Source organism: Anguilla rostrata, chromosome 11, assembly GCF_018555375.3.
Source record: "Anguilla rostrata isolate EN2019 chromosome 11, ASM1855537v3, whole genome shotgun sequence".
NCBI lineage: Eukaryota > Metazoa > Chordata > Actinopteri > Anguilliformes > Anguillidae > Anguilla > Anguilla rostrata.
This window is the reverse complement of record NC_057943.1, coordinates 18250674-18275752: the sequence shown is the minus strand read 5'-3', so window position 1 is coordinate 18275752 and position 25079 is coordinate 18250674. Positions and strand designations below refer to the sequence as shown.

Genomic DNA, 25079 nt, shown 5'->3' with positions numbered 1-25079 from the left:
CTTTCGTGGTCTACCAGTTCGTTTGCTATTGCTGAGCACACCATTGCACTCTGTCTCATTAACCGTTGATTTTGGCAAACCCAATGTTTTGGCTGTCTCTGATCGATTTCTTTCGATTTTTACACCAGATGATGGCCTGCTATGCTTCCATTGACACTTTTTCGGTCCTCATGATTAGGGAGAACTGCAAATTAGACACCAAATGGAAATATCATGCCTAGTATCAACTCTAGACCTTTTGTAAGTGTTTTTATGCATTAACTAATGATGCAACAACACACAGTTGGCCAAGAAAGAGCTGACCAGTCAATTGTACAGTTACTTGTGGTCCCCCAAGTTGGGGAACTGTATAAAAAGATTCCGGCATAGTTCACCCAAAATGCATGTAAATCCCTGAATGTCTGCATTTTAACCTCATATGTGTGTGCAGTAACTTGTTGTCAGTGTATTGTTTCTGGTCCAAACAAATTGTCTTTATAAATTTATTTTAAAAAGTCTTATTTATAAATTGTGTTTTTCAGCTTTAATACATTAAATAGATCTACGTAGGAATTGGTAAACATAACATACTGTCATTGCATAATGATATTTCCCAAAGCCATTTTCCATGTAACAAAGCACACCAAACATATATAACCTGACTGATACTATTATACTACCTGCACTCTCTCCTGCTAAAAATAACACAGAACTGTCTGTGTAATTCAGTGCCTCTCGGGGCAACTCCTTTCAGCTGTTAGCCATTTGGTGAACATCCAGGTCACTCCCTTCAAACTTCAAACCGAGAAGTCAGATCTGGGCAGTCTATACTCATCAACAGAATTTGGCCTTCGTCCACAAGCAACACTTCCCATTCCACCCCTCAGCCCCCCCCACTCCACACACACACACACACACACACCGGCTATTCACAGTATGAGCACAATGCATTTGGTGGGGGCCAGCTGACTCAGCGCATTAGCAGGCTCTGGTTTCTCAGCCTGGCAGTGTCTGTCGTGACCACGCTGGGGCTGCAGGACCTTCACAGGACATTCACGGCAGGAGCTACGGTTGCACTTTGCATCCACATGATCCGTACTCCCAGACTTGCGGCGCAACCTGATATTTTTCACTTTCACCACACATCCGCTGAAACCACCCGGGACGCTCTGTTTAACACTGCGACAAGATCCCATGTGCCCAGCCTTGGCAACCCCCACTGTTAGGGAGAACTTCAACACCACCAACCATCCTTTAACGGTTGCTTAATATTGAATATATGGAGATATTTGTTTTTTTTTTCTGTTACGCCAATCTGCTACATAAATGGCAGCCAAGAGGGATAGCAGTGGAAAAAAGGAAAGAACATTTTAGCCTAGGAAAACTGACACGGGTGAGTAATTTTCACACACTTGCTAAACTGACTCATGCTAGCCCTGTTACTGCCAGGCTGAGAGCCCTGACACCGCGCAAGGACAGCGCGTTTATTTTCCAGTCACCTGATGCACTGAATTCGGCAGGCAGGAAATGGACCCAACTGCGGCACAGTGAGTGGGTGTGGGTTCCCTGCCGTATCCACTGGGGTAGCCTCCTTGTTCCCCACCGTTTCCCCGGTGTGCACAATCTCTTTCGCAGGCAATTTGGCTCGGGTTACTGGCTGGGCCTCCACCTCTGTTTAACCTGTCCAGACATCCAGCTTGTTTTTTTCACGGTTCACCCTCCAAACCTGTGGACATTTTTGAGGGGGGAGCACCCGTCGGTATGGCAAAAAAAAGTCTGAGTCAGTACACCGCGCCCGTCCCGTGTCTGTCATCAACCGCTTCCTGTCGGGTCCAGGTCTCTATTGCTGGACTGTATAGCATGGTCGCACCATCCTTTTCCCGTGGTATGAACGTTAACTTGCAGCAATGCTATAATATTTCTACAACATTATGCAAATGTTGTAAGAATAGCATGTGCATGGTGGCCTTGCAGTTTTTTTTAGTATTATATATCAGCATATTAATTTTAGAAGGTCAGAGATTGCTGGAGCTGTTGTTAGGCTACAGGTTATTTATTACTTTTATTAGTCATTTTTGATCAATTATTAGCAGGAGCTAGACTTATAATAAAGTATAAATGGCAATGCACTATTTAAATTCTGGATTGAGCTTCAGTTTGTCCCATGATACTTGGATAATGAACAGTGACGACTTGTTCAGTATATGTTCATTCATTCATTAAATACAATACAATTGAGACCGTCTACTCTTGGAACTTGTCAATTGCAAGTGTAAGAGTATTATTATACACACAATACCACACAGAATATTAATATGCTATAACTAATTTAGTTCATGCTGACATTAGAAACAACAATAACACAATTCAGATATCCAGGTACAGTATGAGTCTGAGTATCCCAGCTCACATTAGATGGAGTGGCCCCTATGGCTTTAAATGGTAAGACATTGGAAGAGATTCAATCAACATTAAATGCCATTGAGTTTAATTACAATTAAATGAGAGTACCTGGTGACTTCATCAGAATTATTTTTTAAATATTGTGATTACATTAAAATTCAGTTGAAATTTGAAGCTTAGCGATTAAATTGATACGATACAGGACCTTCTACTATGATGGGTTTTGTTGCAGATATTAGGCATGACCTTTGCAGACAAGTTAAATAAGCTCTGCTGATTCGACAGTTTCTATGTACAGGTTTTTCCCTTCTATTTATTCTGTAGTGGGTTAAAAACTGCCAGGTTTAAATTTGTTGCTGCTGATTTAATATTCGTAAAATGTCCTGTATCGAGAATAAGCCTAATTGCAGTTCTGTGCACTTTTATTTATAGTGCTATTGTGCCGTTTGTGTGCTTACGGTGTCTCTGGTCATGACATTGTATTACCTATATCCAAGAATTCTGCACACCTTCCCAGCATTCCTGTAGCATTTTGCAGACTGAAAGGCAGAGGTGTCTGGCCAAAAGCGAGAGCCCACTCCTGTGCACATTCTGAGTACCGACGAGGTTAATGAAAGCCGCTTCTGGGCCGATTGCCAGAACAGGCAGGCAGCCATTCTCCCACAATGAGCTTGAGGAGTACCACAGCAGAGCTGAGTCTAATTATACACCGAGAGAGAGAGAGAGAGAGAGAGAGAGAACACTCACAGAGGGAGAGGGTGAGAGAGCTGAAGCGTGAGAGAGTGCAGTCACAGAGGGTAAGAGATATGAAGAGCTGCGAGAGAAAGCGGAGCGAGAAAGAGAGAGACACACTGAGCGAGAGCAAGTGAGAGGGAGAGAGAGAGAGAGAGAACTGTCACGGAGGGTGACAAGGAGAGAAAGAGAGAGAGGGTGAGTGAAAGAGACTCACAGAAGCTAACTGTATCAAAGCTGGATGGTCTTATTTGCACTGCTGTTGCCTGTACCAATGAAGAGACACTTCTTCACTCACCACAGGAAGATAGCTAGTGGGGTAAGAGACCAAAGCTGTTCCTTTAAAACTTGTGTGCGTGTGTGTACGTGTGTGTACGTGGGTGTGTGCGCATGTGTGTGTGTGTGTGTGAAACTCATTGTGTCCAGCACAGAAGTGAGAGTACAGGCCAGCGATCACTGGCTGTAGACATGGAGGCAGAGATACCTGCAGGCTTTCAACAACAGGTTGTTTTGAGGGGTTGAGTGTGGGAGGCCAGTCTCACAAGCAGCAGTGTCCACCTCACTGCTCCTTTTAATTTTGCCCTCTGAGTGATGTGTTCTTTCCATCATTGTATTTAGAGGCTTCCCTAATAGCTAAAAGCCCTAAAAATAGATAAAGCTGACTGCTCTCTCAGCAGATCTGTTTATCTCATCAATATGATCTTATTCAAAGCTTACTTTGTTTATGCACTATCACTAAGTTTTCCTCCCTTCATAAAATGGCTTTTACAATTCTGTCCGTTATCGTCGGTTCTCCTGTAACTGCTCTGATGTCAAATGGCTGTACTTTACATGACACGACACATTTCAGTGCAGTTTTGTCAGCCTCAACAGTGCGAAACCACTCTGCTATAATGGAAAAGGAAATGTTAATGCATGCATAATAATGACTATCTATAATAAATGAGAAGTGTTGCCATACTGCCTCTCTACATCGGCAGCTCCAGAAATAGCACTGTGCTACCTATGCCTTTGCAGGTTATTGTAAGGGTTGCCGTGACATTGGTTTTCCAGATAACTCTTCACTCTTTATGTCCCCATAGATGCACTGGAGCACATAACTGGGCTGTGCATGCATATATTGGTTCTGATCCACCAAGGCCACATTTTCAGCATTGCCTACAGCACAGCTTTTAATTATTAGAACGCACATTAATATGATTGGTGCTAAGGGTGCTGCAATGAGCTATAAAATGGATGCGTTTCTCTTTGCGAGGTAGTTATTATCACTGGTATTCTGGTGCTGATTCAGTCATGGCTTCCATTGTTTCGGCTCTGTGCATTCAGCTTAGTTGCTGTATTTAGTGTTACTTGTGTTCAAGGATCTGGCTGATTCTCTGTAGTGAGGTTATCTCTTTATAATTACAGGTGTGATATACATGTGGCTAAATACCTCTCATACCTGGTGCCAAAGTGTATATGTGTGCAAAATGGTGATAAGCATTAACAAGAAGTGGCACCATGGTACACTGAATGCCTAGCACTATGAAGAATGAGTTATATTTGTCCATGCCATCCTCCATCTTTGTACTGTCCACTTTAGTAACAACAGTAGATACCTGAGTGGTAGGTCAGGTTCACGAGCTGGGGTTCTGTCACAAACACTACATTTCTGCTTCAACTACAGACTGTGACAAAGGGTGAAGTGCACTGTTTCATTGGGCAGTTGGGGTCTGAGAACATAAGTTTGGTTATGGGGAAACTGGGACCAGAGGTTGAGAACGAGTTAAAATGCAACTATGAAAAGAAGGGAGATAGCATCACCCTGCAGAGATAGAGCTCTCTTTCCTCTAGCAGTTAAAATGGCTGAAATTGAAGGCGAGAAAAAGGTTTTATTTTAAAAAAGTTGAGAGCATGGGTCATCAGTTCACCTTCCTGCTCGCCCCCTTGTGCTGTGAGTTGCCTCTAGCTGGCTCTGGATGCTGTGACTTTAAGAGATCTATTTTTACAGGCGCACACTCATGCATATTGTGAAGCGAGTAAATGAGTCAGTGGGTGTTGCTTGTTCACGTAAGTCCCGCTGCTCAGCGCGCTGCTTCATCGGGGACTGGCTGCTAAATCACTTCAGAGTGCAGACAGATGGGTTTCCTTTTCAAGAGCCTAATTGTTTGCTGAGCGTCATGAAGCGCTGCTCCCACATAGCTGCGACTGCTGCTTCATTAACTGACGGAGCAGCGAGGAGAGGCCACGCACTCCACTTCAGACACTGTGCAGATAAGAAGCAGCATTCTTGGATTTAACTGATAACTGATTCTAGCACCTACGGACATACTCAAAGAGAGACGCATGAATGCGCTCACCGCTCAAATATATTAAACCTCACACTCTTTTAAACGCATACGTGTGTACGTGTGGGCCTTATGCAATACCCACGCTTGCATAATGCACTGGCTGTAATTATTGCGGCTCTTCCTCACACCCTCCGCCCGCGCCTCTGCCCTCTCCCTGCATTGTTACGGCTCTCAGAGAGCACGCCCAGAACTCTGGGATGCAAAGATCATGCAAACAGGCTGTGTTTGAGGGGCTATCATGCCAGCCCCCTCACCTCCAGAGCAGAGTGGTGCAAATGTGGATATGGGAGGATGCGCTAGGGTGGGGGCGACAGGCTGGGCGTTGAGAGAGAGAGAAAGAAAGATTTTAATGTAATGTTTTCAGAGTGGGAATTGCGAGAGCCATGTTTCTTCGCTATATCGTAGGCATTCAAAACAATCCAATGCTGTGCTGTTTCCAACACTTTTAATCCTAAATTAAAGAAATAAAGTGGTTAAATATACACTATTCAGCTGTAGAGTTCAGGTCTTCTCAGTTTAATCATGGTGTGTCTTGTGCATCTGTAAGCAGTGAGCAGGTTGGGCTCAGAGCAGAGCATGGGCCATTTTAATGGCAGCCCGAGGGCGGCAGTCAGTAGATGGCCCTGTGACGACTGGCGTGTGACAACGAGAAGCCCGTAGGTCACCCATGAGTCAGCAGTGCTTTCCTGGAATGTTTTTCCCTCCTTTCCTGTCGAATGCAGATTGGCTAGCACATCCCCAACATTGTCCTTGACTGCTTTCCATGTGTTCCACTTCACTGCGTCATTCATCTGATCGCTAGGCTTCCCATGCTCAGTCAATGCTAGAGTCAGCTCTTTGGGAAGGCAGGCTATAGCCACAATGCTGCCAACAGACTCTATCATATCCATATGACCTCGAGTCAGAATTGCCATGGTCTCTCGTCAAAACACTTCACCGACAGATCTCGTCATTTTCTTTATGAAAATCATCCAAAGTAAGTAGACATAATTATATATTACATTTTTTTATTATTTTAATTTTAATTTACAGAAGTTACATTTTTGTATCAGAGAGTCAGTTTCAAAAACAGTGTGTTTTCAATGTAGATGACTGGCAGTAAGGAGCTTAGTTCAGGGTTAACAGACTTTCAATAATAATAAAGATATCAGTTTGGCACTTGATTCACTTTTATCTAGCTATGCACTTCAAATTAAATGAATTGAGTTATACCAAAGGGTCAAAGGTTATATTACACAGCTTCCATTAAAACAATGAGACTTGAGCATGAGAAGGATTTAAAATAAAGTGCATAAGTACAGGCCTAACTCACATGAGGCGCCATCAAGTAAAAATGAATCAGTTTGCAACTTGTCATTTAAATTGGTTAGGTGATTGAAATATGATCAAGATTAACAAACAATTTTAGGTTGTGGTTACTGTTGCCCCCTGTCACTGAAATGCTGTTGTTTGTGACTGCCCCCGCTGTGATGCAATATCAAAAGGGCGTCCTCGATCGAGAATGGCTTTCAAGTCAGAACCACCTCTTGTCTTGAGTCACAGCGCGTTCAGTCCTCTTCCTACTGCCGACTCTTTGGCCACCATCTTCAAGATGCTCGGCTGCAGAGGCGTGGTGGCGGCCTCCCCTGACACGTGCGGCTGCTGAAACACAGACGCTGGCAGCGTACTGTCACCACCGCTCAGCTCCTGCCACCCATTTTGTCTCATGCTCTGACACGTTTGCCAGCAAAGTTGTGATTTAGCTTAGCACGGTACCATCACAACTTTGAGCTATTTTGAGAGAGTCTTCCCAATCCTCACAGCAGTTTGTTGTGTTATGTGCAAAGGGGTATGCGTTGTAGCTCAGTCTCATGTTGCAGAGAGCTGTCATCTATTACAAGTGTGGAATTTACATCACTTCCGGACTGCAGCAAACCTTCTCTTGCCACACCTCAGCATTTTTTGAATTAACTTTGCAGACACCGTTAATGAGAAAGATTTACACGGCCTATATTTTCATGTATTTGAACTTGCAAACTTCTGGTTACAAGACCAGTTCTCCCACCACTGAACCACAGTGCTGCTGCTCAGACAGCACTTATGAGTATGTATTGTGTGGAGGTATGCTGTAAACCTCATACTCAAGTGTCTCGCTGGAATGGAGTGAGAATGAGAAAGCCCCTGGGTACTGTTCGCTGCATGTCATTTTAAGTGTGAAAATCCTTGTCTAGGTATATTTATGTGGCCTGTTGAAGCATATACAGACAGATAATTTATTAGGAAAAACCAAGCTCAGACACACTGTAATAACTGCACTCCAGTACTCTCATGGGTTATACCGACACACAGGTCTGCACATAGGTTTAACACCTGATAGCTTTGCACAGTTCTCACCCTCTAGTCACTGTCACTCACCACATTTGAGGCAGTCAACCCAGGAAACCTTGCGACATTGCTGAGTGGCTACGAAGTAACAGAGACGCTGCGTGAGTTACCCAGCCTCTGGCTAACAATTAGAGCATGCACAAAGCATGAGATTACTATTCTCCTGCTCAGCATCTACAGGAGGTGAAGGCTGAACACATGCACACTGTCTGACGTACTTCACTTCCCAGGGAGAACCCAGCATGCCACCAAAATCCCACCCCAAGATTCCAGCCCTCTGTCTGTAACATTAACACAAAGGTTCAAAACATGGCAGAACAGAGTAACCAGTGAGACAACCGGGTGCAATCAGGCCATCAGTGGTGTGCTGTTGCAGTTCTACCAGTTTCAAATGAAACAGGCCTGATAAGCAGAGGCGCCCCAAAAGCTTGCTAGCTAGCTTGCGCTAATGTGAGAAACATCATGAAAATAGTTGGTGCTCCATAACAAACTCCAACCAACACACGTAACCGAAATACTAAATTTCCCATGCGAAATAAGTTAAAAAGCTTTTACACGATAGCAATGTGATATACACTCAAAAAATGTTGAACAGTGTTTGCAGGCAACAATATTAAGTACACTGAAAAATAAATTATTTACTTTATAAAAATAAAATAAAAAATCATTGGATTTAACCTACCCAATAAAATTGTATAGTGGTTTAACACAGTTAAGTAGGCTATATGTTACATCTTCAGCTTAATCAAAGTCACATGTACTCAACAATATTGCGTGCAACTACTGTCCAATGATTTGTTTTTCTGAGTTATGTTTCATATGTTTGAATGCATTTTACCCCATGTAAAAATGTTAGTTTGTTCTTATAGATATCCATTTTTCTTTCACGAAACGTGTTAAATTTTGTTTTCAAATTAATACAAAGATTTTGTATGTTCCTTAGAGCGAGTGTGACACCTGTCTCTCACAAAAGCTATGGAAATGCATATCCTGCACATAGTGGAAATTTAATATTGTTTTTTGAAACACAGTTTTGAAACACATGAATGCTTGAAAGAACAAACACAAAATGTTTAATTTTTTTTTTTGTTTTGTTGTTTTGTGAAGAAGGCTCAGTGCTCAGGCTACTTAAGCTTTTGGTGGTGTCAAAATTCACGTGTTCTGTCTCATGGGCTAGTGGCAGGTCGGACAGCAGTTAAAGGAGTGGAGAGTGCCTTGTGATAGAATTTTTGAACGGGCCCCCATGGGCCACCGTACACCCCTGCAGGCCATTTCTCTAATAGGATGCATAAGTTACTTTGCGTGAAACATAGAAGCTGTTTAACAATGTTCTGATCATTAAAAGTCTTTTGTCTGGTTGTGGAACCTCACCTTCACCCAGAAAAAAAAATTGTTGTGAGTGAAATTGCATCAAAAAGGGCTCAAATGCAGTCTACTTATGATGACCACCAGGTCTTATTTTATTGATTTTTCTTGTTTTGCACACCACTTAGAAATCATAATAAACAGAAGCTGTCAGGGGAAAGCTAAAATGTAACTCTTTTATATTATAATGACCCTCAATGCAAACCTGATTCCCAACTGGTTTACTCAGGAAAGGAAGGCAAGAAATGTAAAAATGATCTATTCAAAAAGAAGGGAAATGTGTGCCCTACTGCAGTGAGCAAACCTCAAATGACATTTTCCAGGGACTAAAGCCATGTCCCGTGGTGCACAAGTTTTCTAGTGTCCATGTGACCCCATTAAAGTGAGAAATATTGTGCCAAGCAGCCACATGGGCAGAACCATCATTGGCCACCAAAAAAGGAGATATTTGCTTCACCCCAGGGTAATGAAAGGAAAGGAGACTGTGTGAAACTGCAGTAAGTAGATCGGGAGGAAATGTCTTCTCATTCACTGCAAAAGCTCCAGTGTCCTCCACCCAGAACATCCTCTTACACAGTTAAACAGCATTGGCTCGTTAAATAGCATTTGCGAGCCACCGGCCCACAGTTCTTGTGCTCAGGGGAGTGGCGATTTTGGAAGGAAGTGATAGTGGCTATGATGCACATGGTCTGACCTGTATGTAATTAGTCCAGTCATATTTTTAACTGATACTGCCTGAAATCCAGCTTAAGGAGGCATTGCTGCCCTATTTATACCTGAAGGCCTAACTCTCGGCCTCGCAGCATGGGGGGATTTTCTCCCACCGCCGGGAACTATACTAAGCCTGCTTTAGCCACCACTGACAGGGCGTTTAGGGGATTATGACTGCACTGCCTCAGTGCAACTCTTCCTCCTCTCTTTTCATTCATTTTTTTCAGTGGCGTTTTTCAGGGTTGAAAAGAGTGGACAGAAAATAACTGGCGCTTGTTTTGTTGTTGCCATTTTGAACTGGTAAAATACTGTCTTGTCCCCAGCTGTCCTTTGAAGCTGTCCATTAGGAACTGTCAGACAAGCCTCAGTAATCTGATGAGTAGCACCCACACACACACACACACACACACACACACTCATACTTGATGGAACCTTGTTTCAATCAATCTTGAATTCCACTTTATAAATGGTACATTTGCAGCGTGATACAGGATATAGGATGCATGACTACAAGCCAATCCTTTCATGAAGTCTGTGTAACTTGTAATGTGATTGGCTTATGTTACCACAGAGTAGACGGCCTTACATGGCATCGTGTTGCACTACATTGTGTTGTGTCGCATGTTCCCATGCTCATGGGAAGATTTACAGTGACGCACCAGTGACCCTTACTGAGTACTGGCCACATGTCTGTTGAGACTTACTGAGTCAGTCCTCCTGTGCAAACTGACCTCTTTCAAAATCATCAGCATGGTCCTTCTGGTCCAGTGCTACTTCAGTGTCTCGCTTTCACAGTTGCTCTAGTCTATCTGTACATACAATCTTCAAATGTATTCTTCTCACATGCTTGGACACAGTGTGTAGAAGTGTATGAATGTGTATTCATATCACACAATGGCAGTTGTAAGCTGAACACCCCCCCAAATCCCACGGCTGGTTAACCACAGCTCTGTGCCATAAGCTTATTCTCAACTTGAACACACTGCTGTCAGACCTTCCAGACCTCTCTCTGGGTCACTGCCATGACTAACTTTTCAATTGGCTAACTGGAAAGATCACCCGTTGAACCTTGAGCCCCCTGTCATGTTAGCCACAAACAGAACACACTGTCACTGCTGTTGGCCCTGACAGCTGCCCTTGGGTAATGCTGAGGCAGATCTCTTTGTGTCCTCATGCACACGCGAGTGTGTCGCTGCAAGGGTATCGTTTAAAAGTTCCATTTTAAACAGAGCATGAACTCATTTTAAATGCATTTTTTTTTTAATTATGTTTTTTTTTAATTTTTTTTTTTTTTGCGGCACTGGCTGAACATATGCTTTAAGAGCATATGTTTTTACCCAAATTTAATGAAATTGAATGAATACAATTTTGGTGAAATGAATGAAATATTAAATACTTCTTCTGAACCAAATCTATTTGAATAGGCAAAGCAGTGAGTAAATAAAATTAGCTTTGTTTGCATTATGTGTGAAAGAGAGTTATGTTAAATAATTTTGGTAGCTCTAAAGGTCACGGGTTATGAATGGATTGGGTAGACACGTTCTTGGTTTTAACATGTGTTTTAAATAGAAGACAGAAGTAACTTCACTCTCTAAATGATGTGTTTTATTAAATCATCGCTGCACTATTTCAATAGGGGTAGTAGGGTGGTCTAGTGGTCAGGGAAGTGGGTGTATAACCTGACTAAGCAAACTAATCTGAATTGCTTGAGTAAATACATATATTTAGTAGATGGTAAATATAAATCAATGGTAAAAAAAAATTAATTGGTTATTTGTAAAATGTAACCATTATCAGCTGGCTGGACAAGAGTGATTTCTGAGCTAATAAATAATGCATAGTAACATCGCATATCATATAAACCATAAAATATAAGAAATAGAAATCATGCACCATCTGAACAAATATCTCTCCGGTCCAGTCTCACTGGGGTAATGTAATCCCTGAATAAACTGCTGAAATGTTCAGCAAACTGGCCGGCCCAAGCACCTTGTTTTAAGTAAATCTCCCACTCCCAACATTCTCAGTCTCCCATCTGTGTGATTTGTAAGAATATTTCCCATCGGCACAGGACATTTACAGAACTTGTATCCCTAATGGGTAGAGGGCTGGTATTCTATGAAAACATCACATGTTCAAAAGCCACATGTGGACACCCAACATGTGAAGAGTATGCATGTGAACTATTAAAATAGTTATGGTATATAGAATATGGTATTTCAAGTCATGTGTTTTCTTTTCATGTGTGAAAATTGTAGTTCACATTTTAAAAGTAAAGGTGCAAATTTCACATGACTTCCTGTGATCTATGTTCTTTTTTTTTTGAAGTATCACATGAAAATGTCCAGTTCACATGCAACATTTTCTTTTCACATTTTCATTCACATGTAATGTGAATTAAAATATTAATATGTGAATAATTTAATTCAGCAAAAATCAACATTACAGCTAACATTAATTTAATCAGGAACCTAACAATATTGGAGTTCAGAAATAATTACATTTTATACATGTTAATATAGCTAAACTTTACTTATGAATTTGGAAGTATATCAATAACATATCAGTGTCCTACAGTATTTATACATTCCCAAATACATAGACTTCACACATTAGCAAATGTAGAGAACATACTCACTCCAAAATATATGCATATATGAAGAGTATATATTTATATATGTTCATATACTTCACTGGCAAATTCCCAGTATACAGTACTTACAAACTTCAAAACGTAAGCAATATACTGTACTGTGAATACATAAATAATACTCCATTAATAATTGCAAATCTTAAAATATACACAAAAGCCTTTTTATTTATTTGATGATATTGTATGATTATATATCAGACAATATGATAGAATATTATGATATTGTTTATGAATTGCATTATAAATGTATATAATGATTAAACAAAATGTAATGCTGTTATGTTGGGTATTATTTGACAGAAAATACATTACATTTATAATGCAATTAATTTACAAAACAAATTATGCACAGCATTTATTTAGAAGCAAACATTCTTTAAGGCCAGCATTTAACAATGCTCTAAAAAGCTAATTAACCAGGGTCCACTGTTTTGATACACTTCATTTAATATTTTCTTACCTATTTATATCTACTGTATAATTGGCCTCCGAAATATGCTACAGAAAGAGTATTCTGGACCATGTTCATTATTCTAATGCTTTTCTGAAAGAGTTGTCAGTGTTAAATACTAATTTTATTTCAATCACATACTTTATTGGTATTAACTCAATATGTGAGTGATACGCATTACATTTTCACATTTTTTAGATTGATTTCCCATGGCATCCCTCAAGGATCTGTCCTAGGCCCTGTTCTGTTCACCATGTATATCAATAATATTGGTCAGTTAAATATATGTCTAAAAGGCCTGTGTCCACCTTTATACTGATGACAATATTCTGTATAGGTGTGCTGCCTCTTTATCTCAAGCCATCAAGGACCTTCAAGAATCGTTTAATTTATTGATATGTGAACTGTATGAACTTAAACTGGTTGTGAATGCTGAGAAAACCAAGGTCAGATATTTTTCAAAACCACATTCCTAACATAATACTTCTGTTAGCATTTTAACTGTTAATAGTAAGCCTATTGAACAGATTACTATGGATCTGGTTGTTTGACAAACTGTGCTTTAAGAGTTATGTTGATTCACTGGTAGAAAATAAAACAAAGTTTGTTTTTCTGAGGCAACATGAAGGAAATTGGTTTTAGCCACGTTCTTATCAGTGATTGGTTATGGTGATGTTCTGTATATGCACACATCACCTACAATTTTACATAGATTTGATACTGATTTTGACTGTGCACATTTTTATCTGTCATGCGAAACATCTTACTCACCACTGTAACCTTTATAATTTAACTGGTCTTCAGTCCCTGAGCCATCTCAGATGGTTACGCTGGTGCACTATCACTTACAAAGCCCATATTGGCGTCATTGTGCTTGTCTATGTCTGCAGATTTTTTAACAGGTCCATCTCAGAGTATGACCTTTGGTCTAATAATAGATTACTTTTGACCGTGCCTCGATCCATTTCAAAGTTGCATAAAATGGCTTTTGCGTAAAATGGCTTTTTAAGCCCCATGGAGCTGGAACATGGACAAAGAATTACCAAATGACACTGTTTTACTCCTCTCAGTAATTTTAAATCACTAATCCAACTTAAACTAGCACATGTTTTAGATAATGTTGATATGCTGACTACTTGTTTCTTTTAATACTGCATGTCATAATTAAATGTTCATTCGAACCATTTTAATATTGTGTCTTAATGTTTGCTTCTCTGTGGTTGGGGTCCTCTGAAAAAGAGACCTCAGTCTCTGTAGGACCTCCCTGCATAAATATTGGTTAAATTAAAAAAAAGAAAAAATACAACTATACTGATGGCTGGCTAAACATTTGGCTGAACATTTAATTTCTTAATGAAACATTTTGTGTATCATTCTAATATATTACTTATAGATGAGTCTAATATCACATGCAAAAATATAAGGCATTTTTTATAGTCTATGTAAGATGCTCTATGAAAAATTTGCTATTACCACCATTCTTATAAATATATGAATGCATTGCAAAACATTCACATATTTTATCCATATCCAGTATAAAATAATAAAATAAAATATAAACATGCTGAATAGCTTGACAGCACAAAGTTTTTCAACTTTATTCAATGCTGATCTGTGTAAAATTGTTATTAGGTCTGATTAATGATTGTTATTTACACATGAAATCGAATGTCTGAAGGTATATCATTTTTAAAAGTATTTTAAATCTAAACTACAAAACAATTGCAATTTATTGTATTTCCTCAGTAATTACGACCCATATATATAATTTATGTCGGATTTAAAACCAAATTAAGTGAGATTGTAGCTTGATGCTAAAATATGTCATATAAACAAGGCGAAATTATTCCAAAATGATTGGAATGATCAATTCCAGCAATTACTTTGAAAAGTAGAAAATTTCTGTATGTATGAATGTTAAACAAACTAACAATATATTTTGTTATAGTGATGACATACACAGTTAATTTTTTTACAGGTAAAATATTATATAATATAAGTCTGTGAATTTTTTATTCAATGGTCATAGTAATTTTCTCTGTAAGAGAAATTCTGTTGCCATGGCATTGCCCTATATCACATTTTTACAGAGACATATTTCTGAGACACAAACATGGTCTTTTGACTGATTCAAATGTCTGCCTGTAGAAAGATCAGACTCCTTGTCATACCTAGTGTTCCAGATTAAAGGCCATAGCTTTCGTTGATTTTACAAGATAATAAAACTGTTAACCTTTCTGAAGTGAACACATCATCATTATTATCTTATTCTGACCGCAGTCTGCCTCCTACATTCATCATTCATTATGATGATTTCCTCTCTCTCTCTCTCTCTTTCTTTCTGTCTCTCTGTCTCTAACTCGTTCTCTGTCAGATACACAGACACATTGATAAATACATCATTTTTCAAAGAATGAGAAAAGCGCAGTGGAACGTGTGCCTCACTGTTATCTGTACATGTAGCTTCGCGCCCACCGTCTTTTCCTTTCAGTTTAACCCATGTCCCCCACAGCGTGTGCCCTCGCAGTGGATTGTTTTGCACGCTGCCGCTTCCTGAAAGAGCTAATTATTAGTACAATTCAAGTGGTTTCACCTCACTGCGGCTTTCGCCATCAGCATCTGGAAATGCTGGAGAGACTATAGAAATTGTACACCCACGGCATGTCTAATTTAGTGACAACTGTCGGGCACCTTCATATTTGTGATTTTCCAAAAGGCTTGATTTACAGAGTACTATGTCCTATTCCCATAATCACTGCAGCCAAGATAGGGGAACAGTGAGCATTATCTGTGACATTACAGAAAATAAATACTTTGAGTGACAGTGTTGTCACCAGTAAATATTTATTATTATTATTATTATTATTATTATTATTAATAATAATAATAATAATAATAATACCTATATATACACTCTTGTGTTTTGATTTATCAAATTAATGAAGGCTGTGTCATTTATGAAAACAGAACTTCAGTACTCTTTGTTATGTTGTGCACAATGCCTTTGAATTGTGATTCTGAATTTTATTCTGCATTTACATGAATACATGGTACAACTGTCATGCAATCAGAATTGAGCATTAATTCACAATATATGCGAGTATTTAAGCTTAGAGTTTCTATATTCTGGATGCTGTGTTGTCTTGCCAAAATGCCAGATTACAATGTGTAACGTGGGATTGTAACCTTTCTTACAGTTGGTTGTCTGTAACATTACTTAGTTGTTTTATTGGCAGGTGAATGTGTGCAGCCTTGCTGTAAGGTGAGTGCAGTGGGAAGCCAGGGACTGCGAGCTGGAGCCAGTGTGTGCCAGGGATGTGGGAGGATTCCCCGTTTAGAGCCTCAGCTGATCAGGCCCGAGCCTGCGCATCTTATTGGCTGTGTCCAGGGGCTAGACCTCCGCACGTACTAAAACCTGAAAATTACCCAACCCTATGCCACAGCCTGTAAACTTCTGAAGCCTGCTTATTTGACATATACTCAGCTTCTGGCATTTCTCTTGTATTTATTTGCTTACTTCCTTGCCTTTTTTTCCAGAGTAATTATGCCATGCATATTTAACACATCTCACAGTATTTTAAGGATGCTAAAAGAATTTAAATACTGTATGTTGAAGCAATCCAGTTTATGTCTTTTGCTCAAGGACACTGCTGTGTCTCCCTTTAATAACTAGGCTGCTTCCATATCCGAAACTGTACACCACTAGCCGCCCATGGTTTTTATTCTCAGTGGTCAATGATTTTCCATGCTTCTCTGGAAGTTATTTCTAAACTGGCTGGCTCATGCAGCTTCTGCTGTCAAGTCCATGTACAGAGTCAAGTCTGCAAATCCGACATCTCTCCACTTACATTCAGATTCCCCAGTCAACTTCGATGGGACGATCTCAGAACGTTGCTGCAATGTTTCCCCTGCGCTGTCACACCGATGCCACAGTGACACGCCGACTTGGCATGAGTGTCATGTGCTGGGCGGTTTCTGGCTGGTAAAACATGAGGGGGAAGGAATCTGAGACAAACAGAAGCCTGTGTGACAGAGAAAAGCACCATAACATTGCAGTCAGTTTTCTAAATGAATAACAAGGCGGAGAAGCTGCAGTGAGAAGAGTGGTGGGTGTAAAGGTGGTGAAAAGGCTAGCAGCTGATCTCTTTCATCATCGCTCTTTCGTGCCTGGTCCGCGTGCTTGATCCGCCTCTGCCCTGGATCCTCCTCTGCCTGTCTTCCCTCTGCTCCCACAATGCAGCGGGGCCCCTCCCAGCGTAACAGCACTCCCCATCCATCCCACCCCCACTCTCACCACACCCCGGCGCACAGACCCTGCCGTGCCGTGGCCACGGAGAGGAGCCGTGTGCTAGGTGTGTAGCCAGACAGGGTGCGTGCGTGCTGCGTGGTGCAGTTTGTGTTTGAGTCAGCAGCAGCCTGGGGCCTGAGACAGTGTGGGCTGAGCTCCTCCTCTCTTCCTGTCCTTCACAGCCTCCTCAGCTCTATTCACATGCAGATGCTTGCCGCCTGGCGGAAAAAAAAAAAAAAAAAACCTGTGAACAGTCTCATTTAATATGTATGTGTGCGTTTGTACGAGTATATTCGTGTGTGTGTGGCATGTGTGCATGCGTGTGCATGCATGTGCATATGGGCGTGTACGTCAGTGGATATCTGTGTGTGTGTGTGTGTGTGTGTGCAACCATGCGTTTATCAGTGATTAATGGCGAGTGGGTGGCGGTTATATGGCACTGCAGAGCTGACGTTCCTCACTGCTACTTATTACTCATTTCCTCAGACCCATGTGCAGCAGTCTCAGACAAGCACCAACACATGCAACACACACACACACAAATGCAAACTCTGGCTTTTGCAGGTTCATGCCTCTGACTTGTCAGCTACTCTTGAACAGCACTAGAAGCCAATGGCATTTTCTGCTCTGAAAAGTGTACTGTTTGGCAGCGTTCTGCTAATGGTCTCATTCTGTGGGTAGTGCTGTCAGCTTTCGGGATTCTAGCATGGATAGCAGTCTTCACTTGAATATTTGGAGAGCCTGCACCAAGGTTAGTTACCACAAGCCTATGCAATTAATTAAATGGTCTGGAATGGAACTTTTCATTTGTTCTTAAATTTTTTTTAAAATCTATTTCATGTGAAGTGAACATGAGATCCAATTAAATATATATTTTGATGATTTTATCATCTGGAAATATGTTTCAATGCGCATCTTTGGGGGCTTTGGGTGGGGTTTTCTTAATAAAATGCAGTCCAGTAAATTGTCCACACATTGATGGCTCTTCCTGAGTGATCTTTCTTGGGGCGTTTCAGTTCTACAATCTTGGACACAGATCACATTCACAAGAAAAAATAGTTCAGCTAAATATTTGTCTGTGTCAAAATTCAGTGTGATGTGTCATTTTATGTCAGGTGTTAACTTATTCAGTTCATACCAGAATATTGATATGAGCAACTCCACCAGCATCATGCTGATCTGAGCAAGTCAGGTGTGCTCCCAGTCAGGTGAGAGAGGAGCAGATACTGACTAGAAAGAGAGAAATATTTCAATTGCACTCCAGCTCAGAATATAATTTTAAATGTGTTTACTTATCTTTTTAAATCCAGATTTAAAGCCATTGGTTTGTAAGTGTAAATGTTATGCGGTTATATGGGAAGATGTTTGGCTTTGTGAAAATTTGTTTTGCATTTATTGAAGTCTTTTTTTCCTGTAAAAATTCTTACCACAATGCAATTTTACGTATGAGAGAATAACTCACGTGTAGCTTAAGTGTCGCCAATGTAATTATTAACCCGAGCACATTGCTTTTGCAAAGGTCAGTGGTCATACAAGATCACTGCAAATGTAGGGCAGCAGTGTTCAGTACTGATTAGAACTTTGGACTCTAGACTTGAGAACTAAAGGTCTGTATCCTGGGCAGCTGGCTATCGTACCCTTAAGCAAGGAGTGTTGCCTTTAGCTACTCTCCTGTAATATTTATGTATTGAAATGAGTTACAGAACATGCAATATGTAAACTTCCTGGTGCCGTAAGCCACCCTTGGAAAAGACATTCAGGGATCCCAGCCCTGTCCTTGCTGATTTGTGAATAATTTGACAGGTTACATGAACTCCTTGTGCTTGGTGTGACTGATGTTTTTCTGCCCCGGCTCGTTATAATGTTATTTTCCCCTCTTTGAAAAGTGTCTGCTGAAAGGTACCGTTACTATTCCTGTGTGTTATAATTATAGAGCTGAAATGGACTCTGGTTTACTGTGCATTACTTAAATTACAGGAACGGATAAATCACCTCCATACTTCCGAGGCTTTAAAAACAGATTGGGCTCCTGTGCATGCCCACTGTATTATAAAACACTTGAGCATTATAAAACGAGGTATGGTACATCAGAATGGCCCGCTTTCAAAAAAAGACTCCTTTCCATGCAGTGAGACACTGGTGTTATGTGAAATGTTAAACCTAGCGCGTTCTGCTGCTGCTCTTTTCCTGTATATAGAATAACCTTGTCTTCTTCATTTTGGCCTGAGCCTTTGTTTATTTTTAAAAATGCTGACAGCTAAGACATATCGACTTTGTTACTATAATACAGGATAAAATAACTTTCTTGGGTTATGTAAAGGTTATGAATCGAGTTATAAGGACAACTGCGTGCACACCCACCCACACACATACAGCACAGTACTTGCAATTGTTAAATAGGAATGGAAAGGTCGTTGCAAATGTAAAATGTATGTTTCAGTATATTTAAGGAAATTCTCAAGTATTTTCTGAGGATGTGTTAATTCATGAAAAAAATGAACAGACAGGAAATCAATAAAAAAGTACAGAATTATAATTCTACATTTGAAGGAAGTTTGGATATTTTTGGGGAGGAAATCCCCCTCCAGACATCCCCCCCCCCATCCCCACCAGAGAAGTGTTTTACATCCATTAAAGAATGGTAAATATGGATTGCTAAGCACTAAAATACTTTGCTGCGTTCATCTGTAATTGTGCTTTTGTGCTTTCTGCATAATTCTGTCAAATGAATATAATCTGTATGTTCATTGTATATAAAAATGGCAGGGTTTTGTTCCTTACAAGCATGGAAAGCGTTTTACCATGAAAAGCACTTGCTGTGCAGTGCTCTCAATCCGGTGATACATACAGGGTGCTCAATGGGCAGGGTCTCAGAGCAGTAAAATTAGGGTAGCGACGATATAATCGCTCTCTTCTGTCTAAAAAACATTAACCGCCAAAATTGTGTGTCCCGGCGATTACGCGATAGCCCAAGCTTTATTTTCTTCTTTGTGTCGGCAATAATGCTTCGGCTCCCTTCCGCTGCGTATCCCGACCTAACCTCTCTTGCTGTACATATATATGTACTTCGTTTCCATAGTAACTATTACTTAGTGAGACGGGAAAAGTTGGCAGGGTTCAGTTAGCACAGACGGCAGTCTCAGACGGAGAAAAGCCCAGATGTGCCTCAAGCATCACAGTCACATCAAAGCATTTCATTTGGAGCACACAAAGGATATCAGAGGGACTCCTCCACAGGGAAACCGGGACATCATTCCCAAATCTGCTCCGGGTAGGTGGGACGGTCTCCGTCCATCGGCTCACTGCGACGGAGCGGCATTGGGTTTGCTAGGGAGGAAGAGGAAGAAGAAGGGATGTGGGTGATGAGGAGAGGAAGACACCTGTAACAGCATGTTTAACGCAGACTGCATCTGCTTCGCCTTCTCTTGCGTAAGACAGGGCAGCAGTGTTAAAGGTTGTCAAGTCAACAGCATTTCATAGTTTTCAGGGTTTTTTCCAAACAGGGTTTCAGGGTTTGTTTCTGTACCTGTTTTCTTGATGTCTCATTAACTCCTCCAGCATTTGTTCATTGTGTGGTCTTGAGGCAGCATCGATGGAGGCATTATATACTGTAGGAAGCATGAGTACCGCCAAGAGCACACAGAACATATGAATGTTGAATAACTAGTGTGTGGTTGAGGAAACGATCCATGAAAAATGCTTAGCTATTAGACAAACCCCAGCAGGTTGTGCAACACTTCCAGTGACATTGTTTCTCTTTCCAGGTAAGTGGTTGCTTAGAGGGAGACGCCCACTGATGCGCCAGTGATGCTGTGCCAAAGAACGAGCCCTTCTCCAGACCCTTCTTTCACCCAAGAGGCCCATGTGACCTAGTGAGTCCACACCCGGGGGAACGCAGGCGTCTGCCGGGACACGCAGATGAGTTCCGCTCCGGACCGCACCAAAGAATGCCTCCCTCCCAAGAAGAGGGAGTCCAGGCAGGGCTCGTCCGAGCTCGCCCCCGCCGATGACTTCAAGCCGCCCGCGCCCCTCAGGACCCGGCCAGGGGGGAGGCAGCCTGAGAGCAAGGAGCCGGGTGATGGGCCGCCCCCCATTCCGCGCTACGGCAGGGACCTACTCCCGCCGCCGCCCCCGCCCCCGCCCCCACCCCTCCCGGCCCACAAGTTCGCCCTGCCGTGGCCCCTGTCTTACCCGACGGCGACACCAGGCCCCTTCTCCACCCAGATGGGGGAAAGATGCGGCTCAAACTCACCTGCCTGGAGAGACCAGTGTGCCCGGGGTGTGGACCCCACTGACCAGGCCACGCCCCACCACTCCCGGTGGCAGCGTGGAGAGGCATCTCACAGCGCCTACAAGAGCCACTTCCCCACCGACTCCCGCGAAATATGGAGCTACTACAACGCGGGGAAGCACAGCTTCAGCCCCTCCCTCTTCTCCCACACGCACCTCTTCCCCCAGCCGCCGCTGTACCCAAAGGACCCCCCGGACCCCAGGAGGAGCTACCCAACCAAGAGGCCCAATGGTTTCGACAGGATGGACGGCCGGCACCTGCCCGCTGGGCGGCTGGTATCGGCTCCGGAGGACTACCTGTATGACACCAAGGTGAAGCAGACCACTTCCTCTCACACCAACGGAAAGAGGAGATACCAGGACGAGCAGAGGTCAATGAGCGGAGCTGCATTAAAAGACAGCCATGCACTTGAGGGCCCCAGCACGCATTCCTCCCTGCAGGATAAGGGCCCCCGAGCCACACTCAAAGCTCCGCCCCCTAACGCCTCTGATGCGCGGACCTTCAAAGTTCCCCTGGACGCCCTGAGCATGGCGGGCTCTCCCGGGGAGGCACATATCTATTATGCACTGGGACCGATGTACTCGGGCCTGCAGCAGCCACCGCTAGCATATCCACTGTACAGTACCCACAACCAGGCCCCTGTACTCCCTCTCTACGGGCTGCAGACAGACACATCCCACCCCCTGAGAAACTCACAGCTGTCGCCATTGGTGGAGGCAATCAGCCGCCACAACAGTCACAGCCCAGATCAAAGCCCCGTCCCCAAACCCCCGAGTCACTCCAGCACCTCCCCAGGAGGCTACCGCTCGCACAGCACGGCGACGGCAGCCGCCCACCACAGCGGGGCCTCCACCAGCTCCCCTCCGGCTCCCCAGCCCTCCATCCTCCTACCTCACTTTGCCAGGGGCTCCCTAATCGAGCTGAGTGGCGGGCGACTGAAGCGGGTGGAGGATCTACAGACAGAGGACTTCCTACTCTGTGCTGACACCAGCCCAGAGTTCCACCTGAGCTCCTGCACCATCCTGCTCATCTCTCCGTCCCCCGCCTCCGGCTTCTCACACCTGCAGGTCCTGCTCACCGACTGCAACACTCAGGTGAGTGTGCACCACATGCAGTTCGGCCATGTCCCCACTAGTCATGCTAGTCTGCAGTGAGGCCATGTCCCTGCTAGGCATGCCACTCTGCAGTGGGGCCATGTCCCTGCTAGGCATGCCACTCTGCAGTGGGTCCATGTCCCTGCTAGGCATGCCACCCTGCAGTGGGGCCATGTCCCCACTAGTCATGCTAGTCTGCAGTGCGGCCATGTCCCTGGTAGGCATGCTACTCTGCAGTGGGGCCATGTCCCTGCTAGGCATCCACTCATCCACTCTCACTCAGGCATGCTACTCATTCACAAGCTGCAATTTAGCTGCTGATTTACGTTTAAAGACACTGCATTCTATGTCTCAAAGGCATTCATATTTTGGAATTAGATTTTTGTCAAACATTTTTCTTCTGTTATGCTGATTCTTTCCTTTTATTAATTTAAATGCACCATCTAATGAATTTATCTTGCCCAGGACATAATAGAGTGTCATCTGAGGGATCTAAAATCCTGATTTTTTATATTTAATGTAGAAATGTTGTCATAATTTGTTTCAAAAAGAAAAATAAAAATTATTTTTTATTTTGGAATCTACGTGTTGAATTTATGCATGTGAATGTTTGTGCTTCATTCAGATGCTTGTAGGGCCCCCTTGTGGGCAGAGCAGGTACACTCACGCTGTTTGCACTCTGTGTGTTTTCATCTCCACAGGAGTTACTGAAAGTCTTAGTGGAATACCCGTTCTTTGTTCGCGACCGAGGCTGGTCTTCGTGCTGCCCACAGAGAACTGCCCAGCTGTATGGGCTCCGGTGCCGCCAGCTCAGTGTGGGCGACGTGTGCCTGGCACTCACGCCTGCACCACCCGCCCTGCCCTCGACCGCCCTGCCCCGCAACCACGCCCGAGAAGGGGAGCCAGGCCGCGCGGCGCAAGGCGTGCACAATCGAGCGGGGTATGAGAGCAGCGCGCAGAGGCCAGAGAAGATGGCGCCCCCCGCTCCCGCCCCACCTCCGCCTCTGGCACACGCACCACCCTCCGGGGAGCTGACACAGGGGCGCAAGAGACGATGGTCTGCACCCGAGCTCCTAGGGACTGACAGGACCCCCCCAGATTTACCTCACAGCTCCAAGCACAGGAAGCAACAGTAGCCCCCCCCCCCCCCCCAAACCCCCTCCCTACAACAGTTCCTCATGGGTAGCCTGCACAGCCTAGAGGTTAAGGCAATGCACTCACTCCTTCACACACACACAGCGCAGGGGGGAGAGGAGGAATGAGCTCAGGGTCAGCAGTACCTCGGCCTGTCAGGTTCAATGCGGAAGACTATCAGAGAAACGCTCAGCGTCATCTACGCTGTTCGGAAATGCCAGGGAAAAAAATGGATGCTTTCTCTCTCTGTGCACGCATGTGTCTGGTTGTGTTAGTGTTAAGAGAGGATGATGTTTTAAAAAAAAATAATACAATGTCTAATGCACAAAGACAATATGACTTTAATGGAGACAATCAAAAGCGCATTCTCAATGTGTTTACGTTCTGTTTTTGTAATCGTTGTCCCACGCCTATTGAAAGTGTTTACTGCAGGATTTAAATTTTTTATCTGTATCATGAAAGTAAATTCTGTGGAAAAGAAAATACATATATATATATATATATATAAATATATATTACAGATGTTACATAAATATGCTAAAGCGATATGTCAGTTTAATGCAACTTCTTCGTCACTTTTGTAATTCGTTTTTTCGCTTCTGAGCCGAAGTCACAGGTTGATGGTCTGAGGCGGGCAGAGTGAATGAATGCATTCCTTTTGCCTTCTTCGAGAGAGGGGGGAGTCACGTCACACGCTCACTGACTAAGCGTTATACTCCAATTTGTTTTTACTTTCTTTTTCTTGGAAAGGAAAAAAAAACACTAATGAAGGGTGATCCGAACCCACACGTAAGTCTTAGTGGCACATGGTAGATGGTCATTCCTGACCCGGCCTCTGGCGTACATTGGTGTTTAAAACAGCATGTGCAAAGTGAGAGTCATGGTGCTAATAACATGTTGGAACACATTGCTTTGTGATTGCTGACCCCTCTATGCTTTATTTGTATTCTGTTCATCGTATGTTTGAGTGCAGGGAAAAACAAAGAAGAGTATTTTGAATTCAGATACGGGTATCTCTTATGATCACTTTCTCCACTTTAGCTCTTTTTCATTTTGACTGAGAACATAATTTTGTTGTCATTTCTCCTTTGTAAATGTTATAGCTATAAAACTGTATATTTTTAAAATTGTGAATCTGTATTATGATGTTCGCTAGAAATAAAAAAAGAGCTTTATAGATTTATAAGTATGACATTTGTTTTTTTTTTTTGTTTCTGCAAGGTGAAAAAAAAAATCTACCAGGTCAACAGAGATAGTTTTGTGTCTTAAATGAAAATACTTTTA

The 25079-nt window shown here is 42.6% G+C and overlaps 1 protein-coding gene across 4 annotated transcripts; it reads left to right on the top strand.

The window, feature by feature from the left end:
• The first annotated feature begins 977 nt into the window (after window positions 1-977).
• zmp:0000000926 (lysine-specific demethylase 6B) lies at window positions 978-24981 on the top strand. Of its 4 annotated transcripts, none has more exons than XM_064298500.1 (3): window positions 978-1372; window positions 21041-22661; window positions 23363-24981. In XM_064298500.1, the coding sequence occupies exons 2-3, from the start codon at window positions 21195-21197 to the stop codon at window positions 23795-23797; spliced, it is 1902 nt and encodes a 633-aa protein (XP_064154570.1). In that variant the 5' UTR covers window positions 978-1372; window positions 21041-21194; the 3' UTR covers window positions 23798-24981. The 4 variants fall into 4 exon arrangements, with proteins under 4 accessions (XP_064154570.1, XP_064154567.1, XP_064154571.1 ...); XM_064298497.1 differs by lacking the exon at window positions 978-1372 and adding an exon at window positions 2997-3433; XM_064298501.1 differs by lacking the exon at window positions 978-1372 and adding an exon at window positions 4315-6420.
• Window positions 24982-25079: the final 98 nt, after the last annotated feature.

Excerpts from the sequence above, each read along its gene's own strand:
- zmp:0000000926 (XM_064298500.1), top strand. The coding sequence starts at position 21,195 with ATGAGTTCCGCTCCGGACCGCACCAAAGAATGCCTCCCTCCCAAGAAG. Across the intron at positions 22,662-23,362 it reads TCACCGACTGCAACACTCAG|GAGTTACTGAAAGTCTTAGT; the intron begins GTGAGTGTGCAC and ends TCATCTCCACAG.